General features: G+C 50.9%; 7 protein-coding genes across 10 annotated transcripts; 3 read left to right on the top strand and 4 right to left on the bottom strand.

Moving 5' to 3' along the window:
• Nucleotides 1-605: 605 nt before the first annotated feature.
• Nucleotides 606-4,250, top strand: AAFC00_005255 (uncharacterized protein; the record flags this gene model as incomplete). Its single annotated transcript, XM_069345010.1, has 2 exons — nt 606-656; nt 726-4,250. The coding sequence occupies 2 exons, from the start codon at nt 606-608 to the stop codon at nt 4,248-4,250; spliced, it is 3,576 nt and encodes a 1,191-aa protein (XP_069202842.1).
• Nucleotides 4,251-5,079: 829 nt separating this feature from the next.
• AAFC00_005254 (uncharacterized protein) lies at nt 5,080-6,950 on the bottom strand (the record flags this gene model as incomplete). 2 transcript variants are annotated; one of them, XM_069345009.1, is made up of 4 exons in its annotated part: nt 5,080-5,914; nt 5,966-6,048; nt 6,100-6,773; nt 6,833-6,950. In XM_069345009.1, 4 exons carry the CDS (start codon nt 6,948-6,950, stop codon nt 5,080-5,082), a joined length of 1,710 nt encoding a protein of 569 aa, XP_069202840.1. The 2 variants fall into 2 exon arrangements, with proteins under 2 accessions (XP_069202840.1, XP_069202841.1); XM_069348235.1 differs by having other exon boundaries at nt 5,966-6,773.
• Nucleotides 6,951-8,166: 1,216 nt separating this feature from the next.
• AAFC00_005253 (uncharacterized protein) lies at nt 8,167-9,392 on the bottom strand (the record flags this gene model as incomplete). 2 transcript variants are annotated; one of them, XM_069345007.1, is made up of 3 exons in its annotated part: nt 8,167-8,704; nt 8,770-9,233; nt 9,285-9,392. In XM_069345007.1, 3 exons carry the CDS (start codon nt 9,390-9,392, stop codon nt 8,167-8,169), a joined length of 1,110 nt encoding a protein of 369 aa, XP_069202838.1. The 2 variants fall into 2 exon arrangements, with proteins under 2 accessions (XP_069202838.1, XP_069202839.1); XM_069345008.1 differs by having other exon boundaries at nt 8,770-9,392.
• Nucleotides 9,393-12,580: 3,188 nt separating this feature from the next.
• Nucleotides 12,581-14,118, top strand: AAFC00_005252 (uncharacterized protein; the record flags this gene model as incomplete). The annotated part of the gene is made up of 3 exons (XM_069345006.1): nt 12,581-12,823; nt 13,320-13,530; nt 13,817-14,118. The coding sequence occupies 3 exons, from the start codon at nt 12,581-12,583 to the stop codon at nt 14,116-14,118; spliced, it is 756 nt and encodes a 251-aa protein (XP_069202837.1).
• A 1,585-nt stretch (nt 14,119-15,703) lies between these two features.
• On the bottom strand, nt 15,704-18,856 carry AAFC00_005251 (uncharacterized protein; the record flags this gene model as incomplete). Of its 2 annotated transcripts, none has more annotated exons than XM_069345003.1 (5): nt 15,704-15,813; nt 16,562-16,810; nt 16,868-18,451; nt 18,547-18,692; nt 18,771-18,856. In XM_069345003.1, the coding sequence occupies 5 exons, from the start codon at nt 18,854-18,856 to the stop codon at nt 15,704-15,706; spliced, it is 2,175 nt and encodes a 724-aa protein (XP_069202835.1). The 2 variants fall into 2 exon arrangements, with proteins under 2 accessions (XP_069202835.1, XP_069202836.1); XM_069345004.1 differs by having other exon boundaries at nt 18,771-18,799.
• Nucleotides 18,857-19,284: 428 nt separating this feature from the next.
• Nucleotides 19,285-20,389, top strand: AAFC00_005250 (uncharacterized protein; the record flags this gene model as incomplete). The annotated part of the gene is made up of 2 exons (XM_069345002.1): nt 19,285-19,498; nt 19,554-20,389. The coding sequence occupies 2 exons, from the start codon at nt 19,285-19,287 to the stop codon at nt 20,387-20,389; spliced, it is 1,050 nt and encodes a 349-aa protein (XP_069202834.1).
• Nucleotides 20,390-25,928: 5,539 nt separating this feature from the next.
• On the bottom strand, nt 25,929-27,605 carry AAFC00_005249 (uncharacterized protein; the record flags this gene model as incomplete). Its single annotated transcript, XM_069345001.1, has 5 exons — nt 25,929-25,964; nt 26,016-26,746; nt 26,807-27,242; nt 27,296-27,376; nt 27,462-27,605. The coding sequence occupies 5 exons, from the start codon at nt 27,603-27,605 to the stop codon at nt 25,929-25,931; spliced, it is 1,428 nt and encodes a 475-aa protein (XP_069202833.1).
• Between the last annotated feature and the right edge of the window lie 347 nt (nt 27,606-27,952).

Here is a 27,952-nt window from a genome sequence, read left to right as displayed (position 1 = left end):
GAATAATGGGCACCTTACACGTAGGCATCGCGGTCCAGTCCATTCGGCAATTGCTCGAGAAGATGGCGCCTGGACAGGCAGGTCGAGAAACCCCTGCCGAGGATGGGGCTAGCGGCGGGCCGAGCGTTGGCTTGCTTCTCTCTCGGACATAACACGCTAAAGCCAATGTGAAAGGCAAAATTCCACCATAAACACTTGACCGCCTTTTCGAATGAGGCATTTCGTCTTGACTTTTGATACTAATTCACTCTCCTGAATCGTAACAATCTCTGGCTACACCTCGCGCACGATATCGGTAGACAGCGAAAAAGTTCCCTTCGGTCCTTCGGGATAAACGTCATCTTCTACCCCTCCAAAGACGGCAGAGAGCTCGCTCACCGCCTGCGCCTAAAAGTCCATTCTGCTCCAGTAACGCATGTGGTAATTCTTAGTGGCGCATGCAGAACAACTTTCTTCCCCACATCTTGATTCATCCCGTGACTTTGCCGCCGGTATCGATATCAAACATTTGCCAGCTTGGATCACACCGTCGAAAGAACCCGGCAAGTGAATGATCATTGGCGCGACCGGTGCTGCGCAACCCTGATAACCCAGTGCCTCACAACATGCCGCCCAAGGTGCGGAAGGAGAAGGAGGCCTCCACGGATGCTTCCAAGGTAAGTCCGCTGCTCATCGGAACATGTTCAGAAAATTCGTGAAGTGGTGGCGCGCTGACTTTCATGTAGGCATCCCGGAGAAAATCAACAACTGGAAAATCTCAAGCAGAAACGCTTGCAGAGCAGACAGGTGTGACGCAGAATGGAGAGACCGGACATCCTCCGCTTCGCAAGCGGCGACATTCCCATAGCACTGACCCCATGGACACTCTGCTAGAGCCTTTTTACTATGACAAAGGTCTTACTGATCCCATCGACACTGCAAGGGACAAATGGAATCTTCTGCCTGCATTCCTCAAAGTCAAAGGGCTCATCAAGCAACATTTGGACTCGTACAACTTTTTCGTTGACACCGAGCTCAAGTCCATCTTGAAGGCCAACGACAGGGTCCACAGCGATGTTGACCCTAACATGTTCATCAGATACACTGACATCAGAGTGGGAAAGCCTGAGCGCACGGAAGACAGAATCGCTCGTCTACCAGGACCTATGATCACACCTAACGAGTGCCGATTACGCGACCTGACATATGCTGCTCCAATCTATGTTGATTTTGAGTGCCGATCCCAGACCGGTATCAAGATGGAGCGTAATGTTTACATCGGTAGAATGCCTGTCATGCTTCGAAGTAACAAATGCGTGCTGTACAACCGACCGGAAGGAGAGATGGGTCTTCTGAACGAGTGCGCTATTGATCCTGGTGGATACTTCGTCGTCCGCGGACAAGAAAAAGTCATCCTGGTGCAGGAGCAGCTCAGTAAAAATCGTGTAATTGTCGAGTCAATGAAAGGAATCATCCAGGCTTCTGTAACCAGTCACACGGCAAACGTCAAAACGAAAACATATGTCTTGCTCAAGAAAGGCTTAATCGTCTTGAAGCACAACTCTTTAATGGAAGACATACCTGTGGCAATTGCTCTTCGGGCAATGGGTGTACAGTCGGATCACGAGATATTGTCTCTTGCTGCTGGACCCAATGCTGCTTATCAAGACGACTTCGCTGTGAATCTAGAGGAGTCTGCCCGTGCTGGAGTTTTCACGCAGGAGCAAGCTCTGGAATACGTCGGTGCTCGACTCAGACCGGAAAAGTTTGGCCAGTATGGCGCACCGAAGAAGACTAACAAGCAAAATGCGGTTGACAAGCTCGCTAACACCATTGTCCCCCACGTCACAGTCAAGGCGATGAACTTCAGGCCCAAGGCCTTATACGTGTCCTTCATGGTCCGAAGAGTCTTGATGGCCATGGCCGATCCTAAGATGGTGGACGACAGGGACTACCTTGGTAACAAACGCTTGGAGCTTTCGGGCTCGATGATGTCCCTCCTGTTTGAGGATCTTTTCAAGGACTTCAACAAGCTGGTCAAGCAGAGCTGGGACAAGATATTACGAAAGCCAAACCGGACGCGCGCGTTCAACCCTGCTGACTGGGTATCTACGCACGAATCACGCATCACGCAAGGTCTCGAACGTGCTATATCGACCGGAAACTGGACATTGAAGCGTTTCAGAATGGACAGAGCAGGCGTTACCCATGTCCTCAGTCGATTGTCCTACGTAGCCGCGCTCGGTATGATGACCAGAATATCCAGTCAGTTCGAGAAGACTCGAAAAGTGTCTGGTCCCCGTGCGCTGCAGCCATCGCAATTCGGTATGCTGTGCACTTCCGATACCCCTGAGGGAGAAGCATGTGGTTTGGTCAAGAATTTGGCTTTGATGACCCATATCACTACCCTTGACGAGGATGAGCCAGTCCGAAAGATGATTTTTGTACTCGGAGCCGAGGATGTCACATCTGCGAGTGGAGAAGAATTGTACACAGAAGGCTCCTATATCGTATTCCTGAACGGAACGCCTATTGCCCTGACTCGAGAGCCAAAGCGATTCCTGATCGGCTTCAGACGCTTCCGCCGTATGGGAAGAATTTCAGAATTCGTCTCGATTTACATCAATCACCATCACCACGGCGTACACATCGCAACGGACGAAGGTCGAATCGTTCGGCCTCTGATTGTCGTCGAGAATGGCAAATCCAAGGTCACGGCTAGATATCTCGAATCGCTCCGAAAAGGCACTCTCGAGTTCGACGATTTCCTATCCCGTGGCTTAGTCGAATATCTCGATGTCAACGAAGAGAACGACTGTAATATAGCCGTTTACGAACACGACATCAACACAAACACAACACATCTGGAAATCGAGCCTTTCACCATTCTCGGTGCCGTCGCTGGATTGATCCCTTACCCTCACCATAACCAGTCTCCTCGTAATACGTACCAATGCGCTATGGGTAAACAAGCAATCGGCGCCATTGCGTACAATCAACTTACGCGTATCGATACAATCCTCTATCTCTTGGTATACCCGCAGAAGCCAATGGTCAAGACCCGGACGATTGAGCTTATCAAGTACGATAAGCTGCCGGCAGGACAAAACGCGATGGTTGCTGTGATGTCCTACTCAGGTTACGATATTGAGGATGCACTCGTGCTGAACAAAGGCTCTTGTGATCGAGGCTTTGGTCGTTGCCAAGTCTTTAAGAAAGTCAGCATGCCGCTCAAAGCGTATCCGAACGGATCCCAAGATCGTATCGGTGACCGGGATCGCAACAACCCCAGGCACTCGAAGCTCGGTCAGGACGGCTTGGTTGAAGTCGGTGCTGAGCTTGACAGTGGAGATTGCTACATGCTCAAAGAAGCACCTGTCACGAACCTCACTGGCGGAGCGACTCAAGAATGGGCACCGCAACACATGTCCTACAAGCTACCAGATCCAGCTTATGCAGACAAGGTGCTCATCAGTGCCAATGAAAGCAACACGCCGATCATCAAGATCCAAACACGACAGACTCGTCGTCCCGAACTGGGAGACAAATTCTCCTCTCGTCACGGACAAAAGGGTGTTGTGGGTCTCTTAGCAGAGCAAGCAGACATGCCTTTCAACGACATGGGTATCTGTCCGGACATCATCATGAACCCTCACGGTTTCCCTTCTCGAATGACAGTCGGCAAGATGATCGAGCTCGTCAGTGGCAAAGCCGGAGTCCTTCGCGGAGGCCACGAGTACGGCACAGCCTTCGGCGGCTCCAAAGTCGAAGACATGGGCGACATACTCATCTCCCACGGATTCAGCTATTCCGGCAAAGACTACCTGACATCTGGCATCACGGGCGAGGCCCTACCCGCCTACGTCTTCATGGGACCCATCTACTACCAAAAACTGAAGCACATGGTCCAGGACAAGATGCACTCTCGCGCCACGGGACCGCGCGCCATCCTGACCCGGCAACCGACAGAAGGTCGCTCAAGACAGGGCGGTCTGCGTCTAGGAGAGATGGAGCGCGACTGTCTGATCGCATACGGCGCCTCGCAGCTGCTGCTCGAACGTCTGATGCTGAGCTCCGACGCGCACGAAGTCGACGTCTGCGAGACGTGCGGCATGATGGGCTATCAGAACTGGTGTCAGAGCTGCCAGAGCTCCAGGGGCGTCGTGCGCATGACTATGCCTTATGCCGCTAAGCTGCTCATCCAGGAACTGCTCTCCATGAACGTCAAGGCCGCCCTGAAGCTTGAAGATGAGTTCCCAAGGGAAGAATGAAGGCTGGTCGGTGCTCTTTGAAGGCGTTGAAAAGTGTTAAGGAAAAAAAGAAATCTGTATTATCTGGTGAACAAAACAACGGCGAGAGAAGAGGAAATATATCCAAAAGCATAGCGAAAGGTGTTTTAAGAACTGGCGGGACTATTGGAAACACTCGGTGCTCGAGCCGTTTGCGACAACGTCTGCTTGAAATATAGGGGGGCAAATTGTACAATCTATACATGTCAAAAACTATCATTAGGGCGATCTACCGCGTGCTCTATGTATACATGAGAATCCCAAAAAAAAGCGCTCATTCCTAGCCATACAAATCGATCGGCCAGGGATTCCGCCCGCTCTGAACTTCCTTGCAAGCTGACTTCTGATCGTCCAATGATTGCTCATATCGACTTCCTCTCCACACTTGGAAAAAGTTGCATGTGTCATTTCTGCGCTCCAGCCCCAGCCGGAACTGCGAGGTGTCGACTTCTGCGATTGTCATTCCCGAGCTTTCCTTTCTTTTCTCATATTTCGAGGGTCCTTTATTCTGCTATTGTGCTGTTCCTATTGCTTGATCCCACAAATAGGGTTGAAAGGGGACCCCTTCATGCAGATTGTGCAACAACAGTGATATGAAGATCGACGGCTATTTCTAGCCCGATGTAAGTGTGACATGAACGAGACGTGTATGATAGTGCTGCATTACACACTCTCTCTTGTCTCCGTGGTCAGTAACGTGGTCGATGATGTTGTTCCATGCTTGCTAGATGACAACGGCTGGGCCTCTCCACTAACTGGACTTCTCACTGGAACTTCGAAGGTCGAATCACTCAGGGTGACCTGCTGCGATTTACTCGCTGGGTCCGCTTTGGACTGTGGACGAGTTACTGGACGATGCGCCTTGTGCGGCGATGACATGGTCTATCCGCCTTGGATGCTGTGGAGGTCCGATAAGAGGTGGTGAGATTCCTCTTTTCCCGAGCTGGATGGACGTCTGGCCAACAGCAGTGGTCTGTACATTACGACGGTTGTGCTGACCGAAGCGGAGTACAGAGGTTGGCAGAGATTTGTTGGCAGTAGTGAAGCTGGTCCGAAGACGTCGGAATCGGGTCGTTCTGCCCTGATCTGCATCTGCTGCCACGGGACCGAGTTCCACAGGGGACGGCTCTTCGCTATCGCGGTTCGGGAAAATTTGCTCGGTTGATATGGCGGCGGAGATCGTGCGAGGAAGGTGAAAGCCTAGCTTTCCTAGCGGTATGCTGAGGCCGTGGACCACGATGCTGCAGATTGTGAGGAACCATATGACGATGAACATTGCTTCGGAGAGACGAGCGGCGTCTTCGCGCTGGACACCGTCTACGGTTATACCGCGAAGGAACTCACGAGATACGTAGAGGTAGAAGATGGCGCTGACGCCGATTGGTCCAAAGAATCCCACGAAGAGTGCTTGTTTGGGTTCCTCGATCTGGTGGATCTTCTTGTGGAGGGCGAAGACAATAGGCAAACGTCGGAAGAGAAGGACCAGGATTCCGAGAGGGATCAGGCGATAGATTGGAATCGAGTCGTTGTGTACAAATTGATACCACGGGGTTATTGCACCGAACCAGATGAAGATTGCAACATTTAGAAGCATATCAATTGTGGGTTGGAGAGAGTCATCGAGGGTCTCCAGTCGGAACCAGTCGCTATCGATAATTAGCACGAGTAGACAAGTCCTACGCCCAGATATCACTCACTCCCACGTGAAGGCATTTCCAGCAATGAAGCATGCCAGAACATCGTCACTGCCTACCATACCGGCAGTACCGACTATGAAGAGCTGAGCAATCGTTAGATCATATACGAATGACGGGAAAGACGGATTACGTGCTGCAAGCGTGATTGCAAAGACAAGAAAACTCTCTCGGTCAACATACTTGCGCTTCTCGGCAAAATGCAGGAGGTCCTTAGCTATCCAACCTACGACTGCGCCGTAAACGATACTTAGAAGGATTTCATAGCCCCAAGTCTCTCCGAACCAGTAACCTATAGCTTTTCCGGCTCCACCTGTTTGACCAGCACCACCGTCGCCGATGTATTTGATCAAGAATAGAGGTAGAAAAAGAAATGGATAACCCAACCCATCATTCGCGCCTGACTCAGCTATAATGATCTTCTGGAGTTCTCCTGGTATATTTTTGTCGGCAAATTTGCCCTTCACAATCGAGTTGCTTAGGACAGGGTCAGTGGGGGTGACACATGCTCCAATAGCTAGAGCGAAGAGAATGCTGATGTTAGGCACGAGTGCCCATACCAGTAAAGACGTCGACATCCACATGGTGCACATGCCTGGCCCGAGCAATAGCGCTAATGATTTCCATTCTTTCTGAAGGTACTTGCTAGGTAATTGAACTCCAGCTAGAACAAGTTGAACTCCGAGGACCAATCTCGTGAAATACAAAGTAATTGTCTCAAGGTTCTCCTCGCTACCAGCTGCATAATCCAGAGGTTTTATAAAATTAGTGCCATGGGGAGAAAATATTAGACCGGCAATGAGTGAGATCACTAGGAAATCTGGTATTAGTACGTTACAATTGAGCAATATCGCGAAGCTTGAGACATACAGGCCTCAGAAAGATAGAATTGCTCCTTCAATAGATAAGACACCAGTCCAAAGATTGTGATGAAACCGCCTAATGTGGCACACACGATATTGAAGTTGACTATCGATAGGGTAGGCATCTAGGATAAATGACGAATTGTCAGTTCGATGCTACCACTAGGTGGTAGATTGAGCTTCTGTAGTCAACGACGGGCTAATCTCATCGAGCTTTATTTGATACCGATCACAATTTAAGTGCCAAAGAAAGTTGTATAGTAGAGAAGGCCAGGATAGTCTGTGTCACAATTACTGCAGATGCTACAGCAGTACAATGTGGCGAGGCCAAAACATCTTGATGGTGGAGAGACGTCGGTGGTGACAAATAAAGCCAAGACTCTGAGCTTCTCCCAGCAATGAACCAGTACAAAATCTCGCGGGCTTCGGATACGGACGAGCGGGCACGGGTATAAGGCTGAAAAGGGACAAGGAAAGCTAACGTCTCCAAGGGACTACTATCTAAGACTTGGGAAACTATGGAACTTCCTCCGGCGGCAGGTTTAAGCAGCATAACAGGTCCAGCGTTCATGCATGGCATGACCAATATTCAACCCACTTCTGCATCTCGGGCAAAGGCGATAAAGCGGCAAAGATCTGGGTCATGGTAATTTTTTGACTACCGAGATTGCGCCTCTACCAGCGTCGTCAGAGGCTCGAAATATTGATCATTCGGAGTCGAATCCGTAGTCTGGAGTGGGTTCGTCTTGGGTGGTCCAATAACAGCTCTCCGGCGCTGATCCCACGAGCCATTCGTTGAAAGGATTGTTAGCGGTATGATTACGTGACCGTCTCCTCCAATACGCCATTCGCTGAACAGGTATAGGAGGTGTGATTTGGCGAACCGCTATGGTATGAAATACTCGATGGAATGCCATCGGCAGACAGGACGAAGTGGTCTTCTTGGTCATTAGCGTGAGAAATAGTATCGAATCTGTGCGGGATGGCTCAATTGAGCTCATTAAATTGAATGATGTTACGACTGCTGCATATATGTCCCAGATGTATCCCCCTGCGGTGTGCATGTCTCCAGCAATATAATCATAACTCCTTCCGTGGAGAAAATGTTATGGAGCAACGCCGCGTGTAGAGCCGTAGCTTCAAGCAAAGTCAACCCACATATCGTGGTCCCAGACCCAGCCATTCCAAAATATTCAACGCCTGAAATGTGCCGAGTCAAAGCTGACTGCTTCGCAACAAGCAATGTGGTAGAAAATCGTATCATGTCCTTGCTTCGATGTTTATTCAGTATGCTCTTAGCTTCCGCGCAAAACTTAATGGAGCAGCATGTTGGGCTTGACGTCAGCTGCTCTCGAACCCAGCTAGCCTGTCCCCAGTCGGGCTCAAATAACGCTTATTACTGTACTGGCGCGATGAGTCTTGGCTGTAGTCACTCGAGATGGGAAAGTGCTTGGTATCCCGCGTACTGTCAGCTCGCGTTCTGTTGTCCCCATCGGTCGTCGAAGATGCACTGTTCCGGCGAGCCTGACATGTGCCAGGCGATATCGAATTTGACATCTGCGGTAAGGTGTGGTTGTGTGTCGATGGTAATGTGGATTGCAAGTGATACTGGATGTTTTGGCCAGATGGCGAGACACTGGTGCTGCCACGCTCAGTACCAGCTACCGACGCCGGTGTAGGATAGCTGTAAATCTGCGTTGGAGGTGGCTGGGGTGGGTGTTGCGAGGACGAATGCGATGTAGGGTTTGCAAGATGAAAGACTGGCACGTTGGCGCGGCTTGCCATCTCTACCTCTCCGATCTGCCAATGCATTGCTTCGGCAGCTCGCCAAGGTAGTTGCATCTCCTTTGCAATTTTCTCCCACATGTCTTTCTTGAAGCTGTGGATAAATCATCAGTTTCAAGACATTCAAAGGAGGAAGCTGGTGCATCAGAAATAACCCACCGTTCATAGAGCCTTGCGAGCTTGTTCTTTTTCTCATCGTCCCACTCGGATCGTCGTTCAAGGTAATTCTGGAAACGCAAACGGCAGCTTATTGCACTGCGTCCAGTCAAGTGCTTCGATATATCCTCCCATTTCATTCCATTTCCTCGAAGTTCAATGATCGCGGCGTCCTCTTCTGGACTCCATTTGGATTGCTTCTTCTTGACTGGTGACTCGCCTGTATTCGTGCTGTGCGCTGCCAGACGTTTGCTGGGAGGTAACGAGCCATTGCCAAGACTATGCTGTAGTGACGGCAGTGGAGGACCACGATCGTGGCTCGCCATTGCTGGGACGTGGCTGAACCCTGTTTGTTGAGGGTGGTAACTCCCCTGAGAAGCAGGAGCATATTGTGATTGTGAGTAGCTCGAAGGGTGAAAGCGACGAGGTAAGCTTTTGTATGAGTGTTCATTGGGTGCAAATGCAGGCTGGAGTATCGTGCTTGTCATTGGTGCAAGCGTATTTGATCTCGACTCCACCTCTAATTTTCGCTTACGTCCATTCTGTGAACTCTGGGAGGTTGAGCTCAAGTTACTGGGAGAGGGGCTCTTTGGGGGAGCCCCCTCCAGAAGAGATGAGATATCCATGTTGGTGGTAGTGATTTCCGGAATGAGTTGGGATATCAATAGCCAAAAACAAGGAAATGCACAAGCTTCGACTTGTACTCTACGACACTGTCGTAAAAGATAAGGGTCCTGGAGCTTCTGGCCCTCTAGTATCAGTCGACAGTCTGTGTCAGTCAGACTATCGAAGTGAGGCCTCTCGCCACAGATCGATGCAGTTATTTGAATCAAAAGCGATGCTCGAGTCGACAAGGCGGAAGGTCAATGTTGATCTTCCAAGTTTGCCGTGGGTGAAGCAATAACTTTCGTAAAGAGTGGTAGGAAGTGAATGAGTAACTATGGAGTGAACGATCGGCTTGAGAAAGGGTATGCTTGGCCTCTTTAAGGACGAGCACTGTCTAGATCGAGAGCCGCCGAGTTGTGAGATGACTCGCTAGAACCAGACATACAAGGTACTTAAGGTATTCCCGACCGTATGTACGAAGGCGAAAGACCCCTACCACAGTCGAATTCCGACTAGGTTGGCGCCAGACGGATACTCCCAGAGTAAGTGCGACGGAAGAAACAACCTTGGGACGTGGAAAGGGGACCTCATAAACTTTTCAATTATCTGCCGTCAAACGTGCGCTGAGAGCGAGTACCAATAGTCAAGTGGGCAAGGAATGAAGCGGTTGATAACCAATACATGGTGACAGGCCGGGCACTAAGTAGGGGTAGCCACTAAAATAAACGTTGCGGCGATGGTAACAATGTACAGTAGGTGCGCGCCGGGTGGATCATGGGTAAACCAGCTAGACGGACTATTTGCGACAGAAGACGGGGCCACACTATGCGACCAGGTAAAAGGTCTGGAAGACAAGGATATTAGCTCGCGCCATGCTAGAACAGCTGGCCAGGGACGCAGATTTTAGCGGTCGATCTATACTCACCAGCGGAGATGGTGCTTTGCTTTTGCACATGAGGCTCTTCCAAGAATTTGGGTGTTGCACCAATGCCGCCATTCGCTTCGTAGTCACAACGGGTTCCTTCGACATTCAAGTGACAATGACATTGTCGGATGTGATGGATGTGTACCTTACTGTGGGGGATTCGCGAAGCATCATTCCCACGCATTCATGAGCGGTGTGGATATAACATACCACAGGACCGCAGCTGACGTAGGACGTAGGACGTATCGACGCTGTGAAAGCCGAACCTCACGAACCATGATCCGCGTAATTGTGTCATTATGCGGTACCCCCAGGTGATCATGCTGTTAGAGCCGAGCAATCACCTTATTAATTACCACATCAATCTCTGCAATTGACAGGCTGCCGTGTGGTTCCACTTCTCGCTCGAGAGATGCTAATCGGACATCATCAGGGTCACACACATGTCGGTATTACTGCTGCGCCGCTGAACCTCACTCTCAGCCACAGGACAACTTGCTGGGATCATAAGGCGAATGATGATGCACAGCGGGATTTTCACGGTGAAAGTCGCCGTAAGGCAGAGTTGTGTGGTCCAGACTGACAGGTAACGGTTGGTGGCGTAGAAAGTCAATCTGGCCCGGGACAGTGGCAGGACGTGCTATTACACTACCTTTGGTTCATGTTTAACTCCAGGCCTGCGTCGTGTGAAGCTCATGCTTGCACACTTGACTTGACAAGGCTGCTGTACCGAGCGGTCCTCGCGCACAGGCACCTTCCATTGAGAATGAAGCTTGAATCAAGTTTCGGCACGGTGAAACTTATCCGGCGACATATAGGCACCTCATTGACGGAGAAATACCTGAGATGAATGTGGTTATCTGCTGCTGTGCAACACTGGTGCGCAGTCGAACTACTACTTCTCATCTGATCTGGCCTCGCAGTGTGTGTGTGTGTGTGTGTGTGTGTGTGTGTCTGTAGTAGGCCTGCTGACCACATTTGATCGTTGTCCCGATCGTCCGCCCCCATCCTGACGTGCGTTCGCACTACTGTACGCGTCGCAAGGCCACGTTATTGCTAAAGGCAATCTACAAGGGACGATGACGTTGCCCCTTCATTAGTACGGCGGGAATACCCAATGACATCGCGGCGTCTCATCATCAGCTGCACCACATGCGAAGTATTGCGCTACATAAGGGTAAATGATAAGGTACCAGCCCAGCGCCGAACACCTGCTCACGTTTTCCGCAAAGTTCGGTCAAACATCTATGTCCGCTGCGCTTCCGCGTGTGCCATGGCGAGCCCGTGAAATAGGTAAGCATTCGTCCGACACCAAGGAAGCGCTCGGCCACTCCGCAATTGTCTCACATTCCTGGTTGACGAGGCGGCTCCTATAGCATCACTTGTCGCTTATGTTTCCAGCCCTTCCGTCAATGGTATATTCGACTGATTCAGTAGGCGCATATCCTCAAGTCATGGAGCAGTTCAGAACAGCCGGCGTATGGATCGCCGCAAGTAGTCTTCACCAGTATCTGATCGTGGGCAATTATTACGGATCTTGCGGCCTCGAGGACAGCGACAACTGAAGCACGGACTGTCAAAATAGCCATTTTACCGCGTTACCGATCGACAAGTATATCTGTGATCCTTCCCTCGATCGAGGTCGAAGTGCAAAAAGTATAAAGATACAGTAGAAGTTCAAAATGGAAATAGGTTGGAAGGCCGTGTGAGCTTGAGGAAGATAAGGTAAGGGTAAGGTACCTAATTAGCAAGCCGCATAACGGTAAGGTAGCCAAGACTCTGAGCCGCATTTATTACTGTATTGTAGGTTATCACACACCAAGTCATGAATATCCTAAGTGCACCCTCCTCTGACAACGTTCGGCCCCGCGAAGATGGATCACAAGCTAAGGCAAGGTAAGGAGCGAAGTTGAACACATCGTTCGCTGACGGACCACCGGCATCTCGGTGACTCTGTGCCTTGTGGAAGGCAGGTGCACCCCATCTTCTTCAAAGTAGCAACGCATTGTCCATGATGATCCCCCTGGATCAAAGTGATGTTGTCTCGAATACACCAGACCGACACATGGTCGTAATTCTTGACCTATCTCAGAGTGCAGCAAGGGCTCACACGGCTCGTCTATCACCAAAGATTTCAGAAGTTCAGAACCTTGCGGAGAAATACTTCCAAACCTCCGGAGAAAAGCCGCTTGAGCTGGACGAGTAAGCCCGTCTCACCTAGGTGTGCAACTTTTATTGTTCGTGTCGGCTTTGATCTCCCACCTCGTCACCAACCACCAAACCATGTCGGCCCAGGACATTCCCCTTCTTATTATATCGGAGAACGCACGGTCGGAGCGTCGGATCTCCCCCTCGTGGACGATCGCCCATCTCAAAGATCGATTGGAGCCTATCACAGGCATACCTGCATCTGCTCAGAGCCTATCATTGAAGGTTTCATCATGGCCTGCTCAGCCCCTACAATCAGAAAATGAAGCCAGTGTGCAGCTGAACAATTATCCACTACAAGCTTATGCGGAAATTCATGTGAGTGCTGATTCTATGCCTTTCCATGATTGATCCATGCACTCCAAATTCCCACACATGCATAGCCTACATGCGGATGGAGATACGTTGAAATGAGTACAAACGTGGAGTCAGGGATGTTGAAACTCCAGGGCAAAGTAACATGTCGGCTTCTATGCCTTGCTGTTGAGACGGCTCGCCAACCTCAGACCTTGGCTATCTTCTAGGTTCAACACATACGACGGACACTATCTTGATGCTTGTCGAATATGAATGATAGGATATATGTCCCCCTCTCGGCTGAGTTTCACAGTCGGCACAAGACGGGATTCACGAAGACCGACCACCACATCATGCAGAAGACAAGCACGACATGGCAGCTGTGGCGCACGATTCCGCCTGGCATGATGTTGTACGGCGATCGATCCTTGTCTATCAGATGCATGAGCACTGTCCATTATCAACAGCAACTTTACTTCACACTTGCGATGATACTGATGGCCCTATGCAAACTTAGGTTTCAGATACCCGTCCGCCAGGTCTGCGGCAAAACTATAACGACGTATCGGGAATCCAGAAATATGAAATGCCAGCCGACGAGTATGAGTCTCGTACCGATAGTGTCCTGGCCTACAAGCGAGCTCATAAAATTGGCCGTTTCAACCCAAATGCTCCCTCGATCGAGCAGAAGAAGATTGCCGCCGTCCAGCGAGAAATCGAAGAAAGGGGTATGTATCTCCAAATACGCAAAGCAGTCATCGCACTCTACAGTGTACAGATTGATTTCTGCCTAGCTGCATTGATATCCACGTGTCGGACCCATGCATCTCCATCGTGACCGTCCGAACGAGCCTCACCACAAAGTTCTTATCAAGATCACCAAGCGCGACCACGAACGGTTCTATACTGCTTCCACACATTTCAATGCTTGCTCGCTAAGCTTACCCTACATTCACCTGGCTGCTCATTTCGGTGAATGAATAACTGGCTGACTTATTTGGTTTCCCCTAACAGGCATCAAGATTGGCGCTCGTTGCCAACTCCTCCCCGCCTCTACAGACGCACGTAGGGGAACCGTCAAGTACATAGGCGAGGTCACCGAGATCCCTGGATTGGGCCAATGGATCGGGGTTGCCCTTGATGAACCAACGGGCAAGAACGACGGTAGCATTGCGGGGGCGGGTTCTGAGGGAAAGAAGACACGCTACTTCGAGTGTGCGCCCAATAGCGGTGTGTTTGTGAGACCGGAGCGCATCGAAGTAGGCGACTTTGAAGTTGTGGATGAATTCGGCAGTGATGACGATGGGGAGTTCTAAGCTGCGATGAGATGTTAAGACAGACATTGGAGGGTGATCGCGGATGTACAGATCCCAGGTAAGTGTGTGAGTACATGTGTGTATACGGGAGGCTGGGGATTACAGCAGTTCGCGAGAATCAAGGACCAAAGAGGAGCAAAGAGTGCTAATCAATGGTTCAAACCGGATGGCGCAAATAGCACGAATTTGCAGTATCATCAAGGATAGTTTGCAGAACCAAGTAGGCCACAGGAGGACCAGATTCGAGAGTGGCGTCCATGTGTGTGTGTGTGGTTGTGTGGAAAGTTTTGTTGTTTGCGAGAACTCAAAACTGATCATCTATGATAACAATAGCGCTAACAGCACACATAGTGCCACCAACCTTGTGACAGTCAAGCTCTTCGAGACACGTGGTATGCTAGAGCACTAGTAAGCGCCATCGAAGTTAAGGAGGCTAAGTAGGGCAAAACAAGAGGGTGTACAAATGCAGTATGCATACATGTACTGTATGCACTTCAAGAAAGGGTCAAAGGGGGGATTCCCTACCTTATTATTCGAAGTAGGTATAACTACACGAGAGAACGTCCGAGTGACTACGAAGCCCGATCGAACAAGAAATAAGCTTAGCGACGAAACCACAAGATCGACGGTCCCTCCCTAAAGCGTCTTCTGATCACCAACATGTATCTTACATCGATCCAAAGACAGGGAAAAAAGCCGCGTACAATGCTACCTTCTTCGCAGATGAACTAGAAGATCAGTCGACCAGAGCCAGGCCGTTGTACTGTACCATAGCCACATGAATTATCGAGTAAGATTGGCAGCAAGAGCCATTGTATCTACGAAATGATTACAGTACGCACGAAAGACTTTCTCCACACCCTCTTGTTGAAGAAGGAAAAGGACGGTACGGTATCTGTGACGAAGTATGGTACTGCCGACCTTGCTCGTGAACGGGACCCTTGGTCTCTCTGCTTTACAAATTATGTCGCAATCCAAGGACACTAAGAAGGGGACACAAGAACTACTGTTGCTATGTACAAGCGTGTGGGTGTGCGTAGGTCCCGCGGCGACCGACAGAGACTTGGTCACAATGTCGCCAAGTAGAGTTTCCTTGCGGGCGAGTGGTTTAGCTTCGATTTCTGATCTCTGCGATGTACTTAATCTCATTGACCAAACGGCTTTACCAAGAAGTGCATGGGTTCCCGCATCCGACAGCTATGAGGTCGCTGCTCTTCCTCAATGGGACAATGGTCATACGACGAGTCATTGCCGATCGTGAAGCGTTGCTTGGTCCGGCACATTGTCTTGGTGGCAGATGGGGAAAGGGGAGCACACTATAGCAAGACTACTTCTCAACCCGCGGTGGACTTTCGATTCGGTCCGTTACAAGCATCCAGAATGACTCGTCGGAAGAGTGAACATATAAGCGGGTGTATTCGGAGTAATCAGTGCCTAATACTTGACTAGATATATTTCCGGGTCGGCCACAGGGAGAAAAAAACCTTTAACGTCATAAAAGTGTAATAGAACATATTATAGTGCCGCTATTTGCCTGCCTATAGCGGTGGTGGTGGCTAGGAGCCACAGTGGTGGCATTTGTTATTCAAGCAGAGGGTCCCGCGTCGTACACACCAGCCTCCAGCTCACAGCCCTGTGCAAAGAAAATCTTGGCGACGTGGCGCTTGCTTTCGTTCAGGATGGCGTAGTTATTACCTAGTGTACGGAGTATAGGGTCAGCATTGGAAGTCCGCACAGACCTGAGCTAAAGCCGAAAGGGGAAATAGTATAGAAAACGGAAAAGATGTGCGAGGGTCAAACGTGATTCCGGTCGGGCAACCCCCTCCGCTGCCCCGCCCGTTTACGCAGGTTGGACAGCTGTAGGCGACATGAGAAATTACCACCGAATCCAGACGAAGAGGACGCTCCGTTAAGGTTGGACGGGATCTCACGGGGTGGTAAGGGGCAATACCCGACTCAGCGCCCAGCAACGTGCAGCGTCCGGTAATTGCAAATAGGCCGGAGAAAAGTCGCTGAGAACCACGGCTCCAGAATCTCGGAACCAATCCGTTGGAGCCACGTATTCTTGGTCGCCCTGCATAGTACAGGACATGCACGCATGCATGCTTGCGTGCGGATGAGGTGGGTCGGTCGAACGATGAACCTTCGTTCGCAATGATTTCTCCGTACCCCGGATTGTCGCACAAATTCTGAGGTTCGGTGCAGTTCGATGAGACACGAGCTGCACCAAACAGGCAATCTGCAACCACTCCCGTGTCACAGGAGCCAGCTCCCGCTTTGCGCACCTGAGGTTCGTTGTCGTCGTCGTGGCGGTGAGACACCGCCTTTCAAGTCGGTGGTTAAAGGAACGTTGACCAGGAATAGTGATACATTGCGAATAAGAGGGGAGGTGCAGCGCAAAGGAAAAAAGCAAAATACAAAATAATGACGTGTTGCAACATACCTCTTGGGACCTGCCAAACGCCGCCTTTGGACATGCCAAATTTGATGTCTCCAACCTCGACCGTGACTTTGCCTTCGTGCACAAAGAATATCATCTGCATCTTCCGCGAGTTTTTGATTCGCTTGAAGCCTTCTGGAGGTACCTCGACCATGCCTGCCCCGAAAAAGGGCATCGTCATGACTTTGGCGTAGCGAAAAGCTGAGCCTTGTACGTCGCGCGTAGCGATCGCCGTCGATGCGAATGCAATATCTAGAACGCCGTCAGTGAGATCGTTCAAATCATGAGTAGAGCTGCAAACGCGCTTACCTTCGTGGACCTCGTCGTCGGGGTTGCCGGCCCCTACCTCTGCGTCCCAAGTTCTGACACGCCCATTAATCACACCCAGTTCGTCTTCCCAGGCTTCAGGTAACAGATCTTCGTCTGCCTCTTCCTCGTCTTCCTTGATCGATGACAGTTCCTTGGACTTCTTCTTCGGTCTGCCTCGCGCTCGTGAAGGTTGCTTCGGCTCGTCGAGCGGTTCTGCGCGGACCACACCGTCAACTTCGCCATGGCGCCATATGAAAGACTCGTTGCACCAATATTTGAGCGGTTTGATAGATGTTCGTCCTGATCGCGTCTGTGTTGCTCCGTCTTCTTCCTGGGGTGTCCCAGCACGTAGAGTCACTATGGATTTCGGACCCTTTCGTTTGTTGCCTTGCGAATCGTCTGAACCCGGATCCTCGACAGGTTTCTTCGGCTGTTGTGACTTCTTCTTTTGTGATGCTGCCTTGGCGGGTGGTCCACGCTTGCCCGGCTTCGGTTGCGCCTTTTCTTGTACCGGCTCCGGCTCATGGTCGGATTCGGGGGGTGGCACAAAATCTTCAACACTTCTGTCATCGTCCTCCGATTGATGCCTGGATAGAACTCGTTGTGGAGAGTGTGACTGTTGAATTTTCTTCGCCTTGGTGACCGTCGGTGATTCGATCGGTAACTCGGTCTCGGCCATGGACTCATCAGGCATCGCGGTATCTTCGATCGACTGTTCGGTAAGTTCACTCTGCTCGGTCGCTGCATATTGGGTAAGGTCGACAATGGTTTGCTCTGGCTCTGCAGTAGTGTATTCTGTAGGGTCTGCGGCTGTATAGGCGGTATGATTCGCAATTGTGTATTCGGTATGATCCGCGTGAGTTTCGTCGATGGCTGTGGCTCCGACGGTCGTATATTCTGTCTCCTCCGGCTCGTTCACTGTCGTCTCGGCGAGCGTCTCATCGATGTTAGTCGGCTCAGATGGTGCTTCCCGAGCGTATGATTTCCGACGCTTCTGATCGGGTTCGGGCTGGAGCGTTGACTCTACTTTGCCAATCTGAGAAGTCCTGGGGTTTCCTCGTTTGCGTTTCTGATTTGAAGATGGGCCGTCCGAAGGCGAATGCGGATAGGCTGAAGAGTTCTGTTTGTCGGAGAGCTGTACCTGAACAGCAGTAGTATCAATTTCAATCTGTTCTGACTCTGGCGCATCTCTAATCATGCTATCGATGGCTTCTTGTGCTTCCTGTACGGTCCTCTCAAGCTCAACCGAATCACTCCGAGCATCGCCCGTCCTCTTGGCCGGAGAATCATCGAATTCAAAGATGCTTTTACGGCCCTTGCCAGGTCTTGGTTTGAATGGACTGGGGCTTTGTTCGACGCTCGTCCTTACGTTGCTTGCATTCTTAGTGAAGTCAAGTTTCCGATTCGCCCGGTCTGGCTGAGCCGACAAAGGTCGCTGTGGAGAAGTATGGCGCGATCCGGGTCGCACAGAAGAATGTCGTACAGGAGAACCACCTATATTGGTGTGTCTGGGAGTCTGCGTCTTCGGTGGGAGATGAGGTGTCTTGCGCAAGTTGAGAGTCTCGGTAGTCTGTGTGGCAGCAGCTATAGCAACATGTCAATGTTAGCCATTCACAATATATAGCCATCGATGAAGCGAGGCCAAGTCAGCACAGAGTTCCTGGATGTCTGATATTTACCATTTTCGACCTCTACACTAGCGTTTCCGCGCTTACGCTGTGAAGAGCGCTGAGGTGTTGGTATCGGCGAAGAGAAGATGCCGCTGACGGGCTCGAGGCCGTATTCGTCGCGTACGCCTGTATCTTTGAGGGTGATGCCCGTTCGTCTGTCACCACCGAAGTCAGAATCGCTTGCGCTCCTTCCCAGCTTTCTTGCTTCGCTTGATCAAGTGTATGGCGCGTACCGTCCCTGCTTTCCTGGTTCAAAATACATGTTTTCTTTCAGATTATTGTGTCGTCGCCGACCGGGGGTCAATCTTGTTGACGCCATGCCGTGGCGTGTGGCGGGTATCCAATGGCGGCACAAATCTGTAATGAGCAACCACAAGGGCTGGCGCGTTAATAGAGCTAGATTGTATGAGAGTAAATATATGGGACGATGGAACTGTGTTGTCGTTGAGTATGTAGGTGTCGATATAGCCGCGTGTTTGTCACAGTTGATGGAAATGGAAGGAACGCACGTCGTTTCTGTTGTGTCTGCGGCGTTGTTTGTGGGGATTCTTGGCTTATGTTTACTTCCTGCCGTACAGTACGCTGCACCATCCCACTTCCTAATCGGGTATTATGTCGGCGTATTCACGGCAAGCGCGCTACCATCACGCCTGCGCGCGTCTTCTCGCAACATTAATATCTCACACTGCCTTCACATCTAGAATACCATTGAGATCTGATCAGTATTTGATTTCACGAGAAAACATCATGGACGAACCAATGGAAGAAGTCAACGAGTCTCAGGACATCGCCCAGGAAACCCCAATCGACAATGTTTTTGTGCCTCCTTCAGTCAAGAAAGAGCCAATATTGGCTGGCACATCTTACACTCACATGTCCGATGTGCCAGAAGTGGTCAAGGCAGACATGTCTACCGAGTGTGTTCTGGGTGTTGACGAAGCTGGAAGAGGCCCTGTGTTAGGTATGTGGTGTGCCTCTGCCACTGACTTGTACTGTTCCTGATCTGAGCATCATAGGACCTATGGTGTATGGCTTGTACTATTTGCCCATATCAATGCACCGCTCTCTACTGGCAGACACTCATCACTTTGACGACTCCAAAGTTCTCACTCCAGCATTCCGTTCATCCTTGATGCAGGCCATCTGCACCCCGGGAACGGATCTCTTTCGTTCTTGTGGCTGGGCGACTCGCGTCATGTCAGCAAGGGACATATCATCTGCCCAATTGAGACCCACAGCGATGTACAATCTGAATGCCCAGGCAATGGACGCCACGATCGATCTGATCAAGCAGGTCTTTGCCCAGGGTGTCAATGTCAAGGAAATCTACATCGACACCATCGGTCAGCCGGCTACTTATCAGAGGAAGCTCGAGCGCATCTTCCCCACGGTCAACATCACTGTTGCCAAAAAGGCTGATTCTTTGTATCCTTGTGTATCCGCAGCGAGTGTTTGCGCCAAGGTAAGCAGAGATGCTGCGCTTGACGTTGAGTACGACAACTTCAAGGAAGCTGTAGCTCGTGACGATGCTCGTGCAAAGAAGGCGCTTCCTGAGCACCCGGCAGCTGGCTGGGGCTCCGGTTATCCTAGTGATGCTCGTTGCTCTAGCTGGCTAAAGCACAACATGGATCCGCACTTTGGCTGGGGTACTGAGTGTCGTTACAGTTGGTCTACAACAAAGGATTTGCTGGATTCTAAATCTGGCGCAAAGGTGACCTGGCCTACCGTAGAGGACGACGAGGACTCGATGAAACTCACAAGCTTCTACATGTATGACGACGAGGAAGCAAACACAGGCGAAGATGAGTTGTCTCTGTGGTACGGCAGACGTGTCACGGAAGAGGTCTTCTGAGCTGCTCATGCGCCAAGGGTGCGTCTAGAGTATGTCCCGCGAGTCCTCTGTGGTTTCTCCAACACTCGAGCATACTTTTCAGTGGACATCAACATCCACTTCGCCGGGACTCCTCGAATTTTTGTTGCCTCTAACAGCATAGTAAGGCACAGAAACTACGAATATGCCTACTCGATATTCTGATCCAAGAGATCCAAGAAGTGAGCGGCGTCTGCGCCGCAGCCACGATTAGCCAAGTCTACGAGGCGCTCCTGACCGGAACGTATGCTATACTACCAACCTGAATAATGGTCGTCACAACGAAGATAGACACTTGCAGTCGACAGTAGTGCAATTTCGTTACGGCGGATTTTGCGATAATAGTGTTGATCAGTACACATATTCCGAGGACGCACACGGTGAACGGAGACCAGCCATGCATGTAACTATCAATGGCCGGCCTGTCAGACTTGAGAATGTGGAACCATACAGCACACAAGACTATGGGTCTTCTCGGTCTGCTCGAGGAGCAAATCTGGAACCATACAGCACACAAGACTATGGGTCTTCTCGCCCTTCCAGAGGAGCAAATGTGGAACCATACAGTAGACAAGATATTGGATCGTCGCGTCCTGAGGTGCTTCCAGGACCAGAAAGCTTTGTTTCATACTGGAATCCGATTCAGGAATTACTCAGTCACATGTATCTAAATCGTCACGGAGACAGAGTGCATCTTTTGGAGTGTCTTTATAGCATGCGAGATCACCTCCATGCATTCGAGCGCTACAACCACATGCGAACGGAGAACCTTGCACCAGTGAGATTTCCCGACACCAGCATGCCTCGTGTGCTTCCTGAAGGAGAGGCGTTTGACCAACTGTGGCAGCCCATCCAAATCATGCTGAACTCTCTGTACGCGCACAGTGACAGAGCCTACGGGTTGCAGCCGGATGTTCTCTATGCCATCAATAATCGCTTGCAGGGTTTTGACGACTACGGTCAGAGCCGGACTGCAAGAGTAGTGGAGGTTGGGTCTTTTGGAGATGAAGATTACAGGCGTGGAAATTATCCTCCAGAGATACCCGATGATGTTTTCTATGCACCATCCGCAATTGGGTCTGAGGATTATGATTATGACGACGCGTCTTCTTCGGTGTCATGGTTCTATTGAGCTCCCATTGTGATTTTTGATGTCATAATATGCGAGTGAGCGACCGATGAACAGTGTTACGGGAGAAAAGGAGAGCGGCCGGGTGAACGAGATCTTTGATTTGATTGCATCCATCGTGTCATTGGTTGTGCTACTTGTACAAGTACTGACGGGCTGTGCAGAAGGGGAAGAGCAGAGCAGCCGGGTGGAGAAGGTATTTGTTTCGATTGCATTTATGATGACTTTGAACTGCTTGCTATTTCTCTTTCATACATGTCTTGCCTAGGAGCTATATTGCTCGATATCTTACTTCTGCTCATCACACACCTTGTGTTTCTTCTCGTATGTACCACCTGATATGTTTCCTGATATACGAAGAAAGCACAGTAGACAGACAGCATTACCTTAACATTACCTTATCACTCTCGTTCTCCCCAACTTAAGGTTGATTTCCGCTAGACAAAGCTCTCGTTCGCCAGGAACCGAGACCCAAAATATTCATTTTCCAAAGTTGAGTTTCGATGGAATTGACGGCTCTGGGGATGTCGGCTCGGTGAAATAAAACAGGACAGGACAGGACGTAGAAAAGTTGAGTTTAGTCGATACAGAAAATCCGACAGGGGTCTGCACTGCGCAGACAGACAGACAGACTAATCACTGCATTGTATGCACTTAATGTGCTGGGCTGGGCCTACAGCTGTGGCGTTGACGTTCTGTATGGATAGGTATCTTGTGTATAGGTACAGTATCTTGTGTAGGGGGCTCGAGGTGATGCTAAGGGAAAGGGGTGGTCACCCTGTCTGTCTGTCTTTGGGCCACCGTACTGTGACTAGACTAAGGTGAATATGATAAGGTATGTAGGTAGGTAAGTAATCGAGACCATGCTTGTGTAGCGTAGGAGGTTGCACAGTAAAGTAGCTGTATCGGAGACAGGACCAAGGGTAGAGAGATACACTACGATAGATTGTGAACGAAACAGAGAAGAAAATGGAGAAGATCAGAACAGAGTAAAACGGGACAAAATGCTTCGCTTCGCTTGCTTGGCCGCTTGCTTTTGGAATTTCCAGAAGATAATCTATGCAGTCCTTCCATCCAAGACGAAGAGAGAAATGAAAACGCCATAAAACACCCCCCAATCAAAAGAAACCAGCAATCACCCGACCCCGCCCACCGCGACCAGCGCCGCCACAGCGCCCGCAACGAGCACGCTCACCAGCTCCGCCCGAGCCCCAGGCGAAGCGGCATTAAGGTAATACACAGCGCCAAGATAACTACAACTCAAATCGGCGCCCTCGCTGCGGCGCCCATAATCGACCTCCAGCCCCTTTCCAGGCGTCGGACACGCGAAGCCGAGACTCGCGGGACACGACTGGACAAGCGAGTAGCACAGGTCTGCGCACGGGAGGACTTCCTTGTACGGGCCTGGCTCGACTTGTTGGTCGATGATGGCGGGGTTGCGGGAGGAGTTCGAGGCGAAGACGGAAGCATAAGACTGCGAGAAGGCGAGCGAGTCGCGCGGCGCTGAGGCCATGGGGATGTAGGGGTCTGAGAGGAGGGCCGAGGGGAGGAAGGCCGCTTGTTGCTCCGACGCGTTGGCGAAGGTCGTGCTGGCTGTGGCGTTTATGAAGCGTTGCGCCATGTTGCGCGGTTGCAGCCAGGGGAGCGTGGAAGAGAAGTCTTCGCAGCGCGGCATTGTTACTGCGCACAGCCATTGTTTGTATGCTGCGGCGCAGTCGTCGCACGTTTTGGCGAGTGAGTATTGCGCTGATGAGGTCGTGTTGCATGGCACTTGTTGCAGGGAGTAGTTGAAGTTTTGGTAGAGCTGGCCCGCGTACGAGTCGTAGACTGCGGATAGGGAGTCGATGGATGGGAAGGTGTAGGGGTTCGAGGGCACGGCGTAGGCGACCTCGCTGCAGAAGGTCAGGTTGAAAATCAGCTGGCAGTTGCCGTCCTGTTTGGTTTTCAGCGGGGTCGGTGCCCACACTTGACCACCGCCGCCGACGACACCTGGTCCGGAACTGGTCGAGTTGCCCTGCATGGCGAGATAGACTTTATAGTCCGTACTCGCGTTCAGTCCTTTGATGTAAAACTGCTGCTTCGGCTTGTTGCCTAGTCCACGAGTGATCATGCCCATCTGGACTGCGTCCGTCACACCTCCTGCGTCGTTCGTGTTGGCCATGATCTGAGCCGGACTCGTCTTGAGACCACAGTAGCTGTTCTCCACGCCCCAGATGGACCTGTCTTTGTTGCTTTGGGCAAAAAGAGTAAAGGGTGTTGTGAGGTTCATCCATTTCTTGTAGACGTCATCACCAGCGCTGGCCTGGGTGAGGTTGTCGGTGACGAGGAGAGCGTTGTAGGTGTCTGTGTCGACGAGATGCAGAAAAGTGGTCGCGAAGGTTCTGTGGTAGTAGTCTTCGATCGAGACAGCAAGTTCATAATTCCACACCCCAGTAAAGTTGGTGGGCAGATCTTCGGCCGAGACAGACATGAAGACATCTCCCGTGGCGTTCATCGTGTAGTTTGCGAAACCCGCGTCCAAGGTAATCTCAACCTGCGTGCCGTTGGTGACTCTGGGTCCGGGTCTTTTGTTAGAGGTATCGTTGGACACGTAGAGCTTCAGCTGAGGAGGTGCACGATCCTGGTCGACAGATCCATTCCATCCAGGCTGTAGACAGGTATTGATTGAGATGTAGATCTGCCGGGACTCGCGTTCTTGTCTCTTGAACAATCCGTTCTGTTCTTCCTCGGCATCTCGCGCCTTCAACTTCCTCCTGAAAAAAGTCGTCGTTGTCGTCTTCTCCATCCTCGAACAAGTAGTTGTTACTCGGCAGACCAGGGCCCGGATCGGTTTTATTCGCCCATAGCGATGCATTGGTGAACCTCCAGATCTGCAGTTGACCGGGATTGATGTTGAGTTGGCCAGGGACATTACTTGATTGGATTGTACCAGCATCCAACTCGTCTCTTTCCTGCAACAACACGAACTGGTCATCATGTGACTCATCACCAAATGCTATAGTTTCTCCTCCTGCATCGCTTTCATCGTCGTCGTCGTCGTCGTCATCGTCATCCAGTCCCTCCACCTCATCCTCTATCCGCGCCCAATTGTGATCCTCACTCCCACGTATTGATCCCAAAAACTCAGACGGCGACCCACCAGCGACAATTTCAGCAGCATATGCGAATTTAGGACTCCATAGGAAGAAATATATCAGGACCAGCACGACAGAGGCAGTGAGAGAGACGGCGAATCGCGATTGCAGCGGCGTGAGCTTGGGGAATTGCATCGTGCCTCTTCTTGCCGTCCCTCGGCCACGGGCCACCCGGGATACCGGTGCTAAGGGAGGTTTATGTTGAAGATTAATTTTGGTATTGGCTCCTGATGGGTGGATGTGCGTGTATGCAGTTCTGGAATGGTTGAAGCTTCATGGGCGCATGAGCGCGAAGTGAGTGTATTGGTGGATCTTCTCAGTCTTTATTCTCTTGTTTCTGTTGATCTCAAACCCGATTAAAGCTCCTCCTAGCCCAGGGAATTAGGCACTCGTCTACTGATTTGACGGAATGTTTCCAACAAGCATATGCGTGGTTCGGAGGTTCGAAAGGTGGAATAGGAATACGGACATTAGACTTCGGAGATTCCATCAGGGTCCAGTTAGCCGCGACAACATGCCCGCGTGGCTTGAGGAAGAGCATCTGTGCATCTCTTCGCGTAAACTTGCTGCTTCTTGTTTTCCACCTACCCACTCCCTCTGCTTTTGAATCTACCTTCTGTGTTCAAGGTACCTTATTCTACGGTTCAAGCAGGGCACATGTATAACGGAGTCTACTTCCCGTTCCTCCACGTGTGCAGCAAGCACAACAAATAGTCTCGGGTCGTTGGCCATCATAAGGTTGCCATATATATCTATGTTTTACACTTTCATACCTGCGAACCCTGTTTCTCGTCCTCGATCCATCTTGCGTCGCCGCTGCACATTTCATCATACGTACCGTGTAGCTACCTGAGCTGTATCCGCTGCGTGATGTGATCATAACATCAATCAGAAACACGGCTTCGTGTACCCGTCGTGAGCTAGGTCTACTTCCAAAGACAAACGCTCCACTGGTTCACTGCCATCTTCCATGTTCATCTATCCAGATGCCTATATTGAGTCTCTTTCAGTAACCATGTCGCGATTCTCACCCTGACAAGGTCTTCTTTCTTGGAGATCGAGACGTGTAGATTCGGGAAGCACCGAGAGCGGGAGGGGAACATAGGACGTGAGTGTCGGTTTCTGTGGGGTCAAAGATATGCCGCTCTATATCTCGCGAACCTGACACTCAGATGTTCGATTATGATCGAGTGGAGACTTTTGAGAACACTACTTAATTTTTTCCCGGTCGCTAGGTACGTTGTCGCCATGTCGTCGTTTACATCATGCCAGTGAGTGCACTGTTAGCGTAGGCCTGTCGAATACATTAGTATCAGACAACGTGCATTCAATAATCGTCACTCACCATGGGCTTGATGTCGGGATGCGGCACAGCGTCGAACTTGTGGAAGTCGAGCTTGAGATCGTTCTTGATGTTGATGTACGCTCCCTTGTTCTCCGTGCTGTCGCAGTATCTCGGGGCGGAGAAGACGGTGATGCAGCGTCCGTCGTGCTCAACCTCGTATCCCTCCATTCTGACTTCGTGACTTCGGATGATGGCCTCGAGGCCGTTGTTCTCGCAGAATCGCTTGGTGACGTCGGGTCCGAACTGCAGGCCGACACCGCGCTTGCTGGGCCCTCTGCCGGGCATGGTCTGCGGGTCCGTCCAGAGCATCTCCATCATCAATCCCTCCTGACCGGGCTGGCGCTGGTTGTGCCTGTCGAGCTTTCTCACGTCGTCCAGAGAGATCTTGTCGTCGGAAAAGAGACCGCCATGAAGCACAAAGTACTTGTCGCCGATAAGAGTGGCCAGAGGAAGAGCAGAGAAGGACTCGGAGAAGATCTTGAAGATGCGCTCGTTGTACTTGTGTCTGCACTCGCCCTCAAAACCGTACATTCGGTTCATGTCGTCCGTCTCGTGGTTGCCGCGGTTCAGGAACATGGATTGCGGGTACAGCCACTTGTAGGCGTACAACAAAAGCGCGACCTCGCAGGACCAGCTGCCTCTGTCGACAAAGTCACCGTTGAACAGGTATGCGTGGTCTCGGCTGGGGAAGCCATTGAGCTTGAAGATGTTCAACAGATCGAAGAATTGGCCTGTTTGGGGCATGTCAGTTCCATGCTTTGTCCTTGTCAATGTTGATGCAGCTAGCCTACCGTGAGTATCTCCGCACACGGTCAATTGGCGATCCTTCTCCACCTGCACCTCGACCATGGTGGGTTCCTCGTACACTATGTTCGTGACGGCGACGAGGATTTGGTAGACGTATTTCTTGTGGATGGCCTTGCCGTCCTTGAATCTCTGGATCATGTCGTCGACGAACTCTTGCGTCATCTTGTCACCTAGTTTCATACCGTCGTAGCTGTCATCCACCACCATGTTGTCCAGGTCTAGACCTTCGAGGGCAGAAGGGGCGTCGGAGACCTCGATGGCCTTGAGGAAAGCATCGCGCTTGACGACCTTCTGGCACGCATCGTGCTGTAACTTGGCCGTCTTGTCGTTGGGCTGCTTCTTGACAACAACCTTCCAGTCGTGGATTGCATCGGCGTGTCTTAAGATTGCAGTGTTGGCGACTGCTCTCCGGTAATAGGCCTTCACAGGTCAGAAGTGGGGGATACACAAAAGGGTCGCAAGTCTCGACTCGCCTTGACAAAGTTGGAGTCTAGCTCTATGGCTTTGGTCGCATCAGCCACGGCATAGCCGTAGGCTTCGAGTTTGATGTTGGCCTAGAGCGGGTGGGGGACTGATGAGTTTCGTGGACTTTTCGGGGATATGGTCGCGTGCTCTCGCCGCATTCATTCAGCTACTGACCTGGGCCCTGTTGGTGTAAAAGGAGGGCTCCTTGTCGTATTTCTCTATGGCTTTCGTGTAGAAGTCAATGGCGGTGGGCCAGTCATGGTTCTTGAAGGCCTCGTTGCCCTTGTTCTTGAGCTCTACGGCCTCTGGAGTGGCCATTTTGGAATGTGATTCGAAGCGCAATCTGATATCCGGATCTCCGACCAACTTATTGATATATATCGACGGGTCTTTTCGTATCTGTAGGGACACAAAACAAACTGCTGTCCGGATCTTCGAAGCCGAGAAGATATATGTATTCTAGACAGGATAAAGTTGAGGCAGAATGCTGTGGAATAATGGGAATTGATGGAAAGCGACATGTCAAAGTTGTTATCTGATGCCGAAAGCACAGACGATCTGCTGTACAAAGTACAAATGCTCCAGAAGGAGAAGGCGACGATCTGAATCTACAATCTGATAAGATCACTGTGACTGATCTTTCCTCTAGCAAGTCTAAGCGGCCA

The sequence above is a fragment of the Neodothiora populina genome (genome assembly GCF_041146345.1).
Source record: "Neodothiora populina strain CPC 39397 chromosome Unknown canker_contig_5, whole genome shotgun sequence".
NCBI classification, from domain to species: Eukaryota; Fungi; Ascomycota; class Dothideomycetes; order Dothideales; family Dothioraceae; genus Neodothiora; species Neodothiora populina.
Note: the sequence above shows the minus strand (reverse complement) of the source record. Positions and strands in the feature narration are given on the sequence as shown.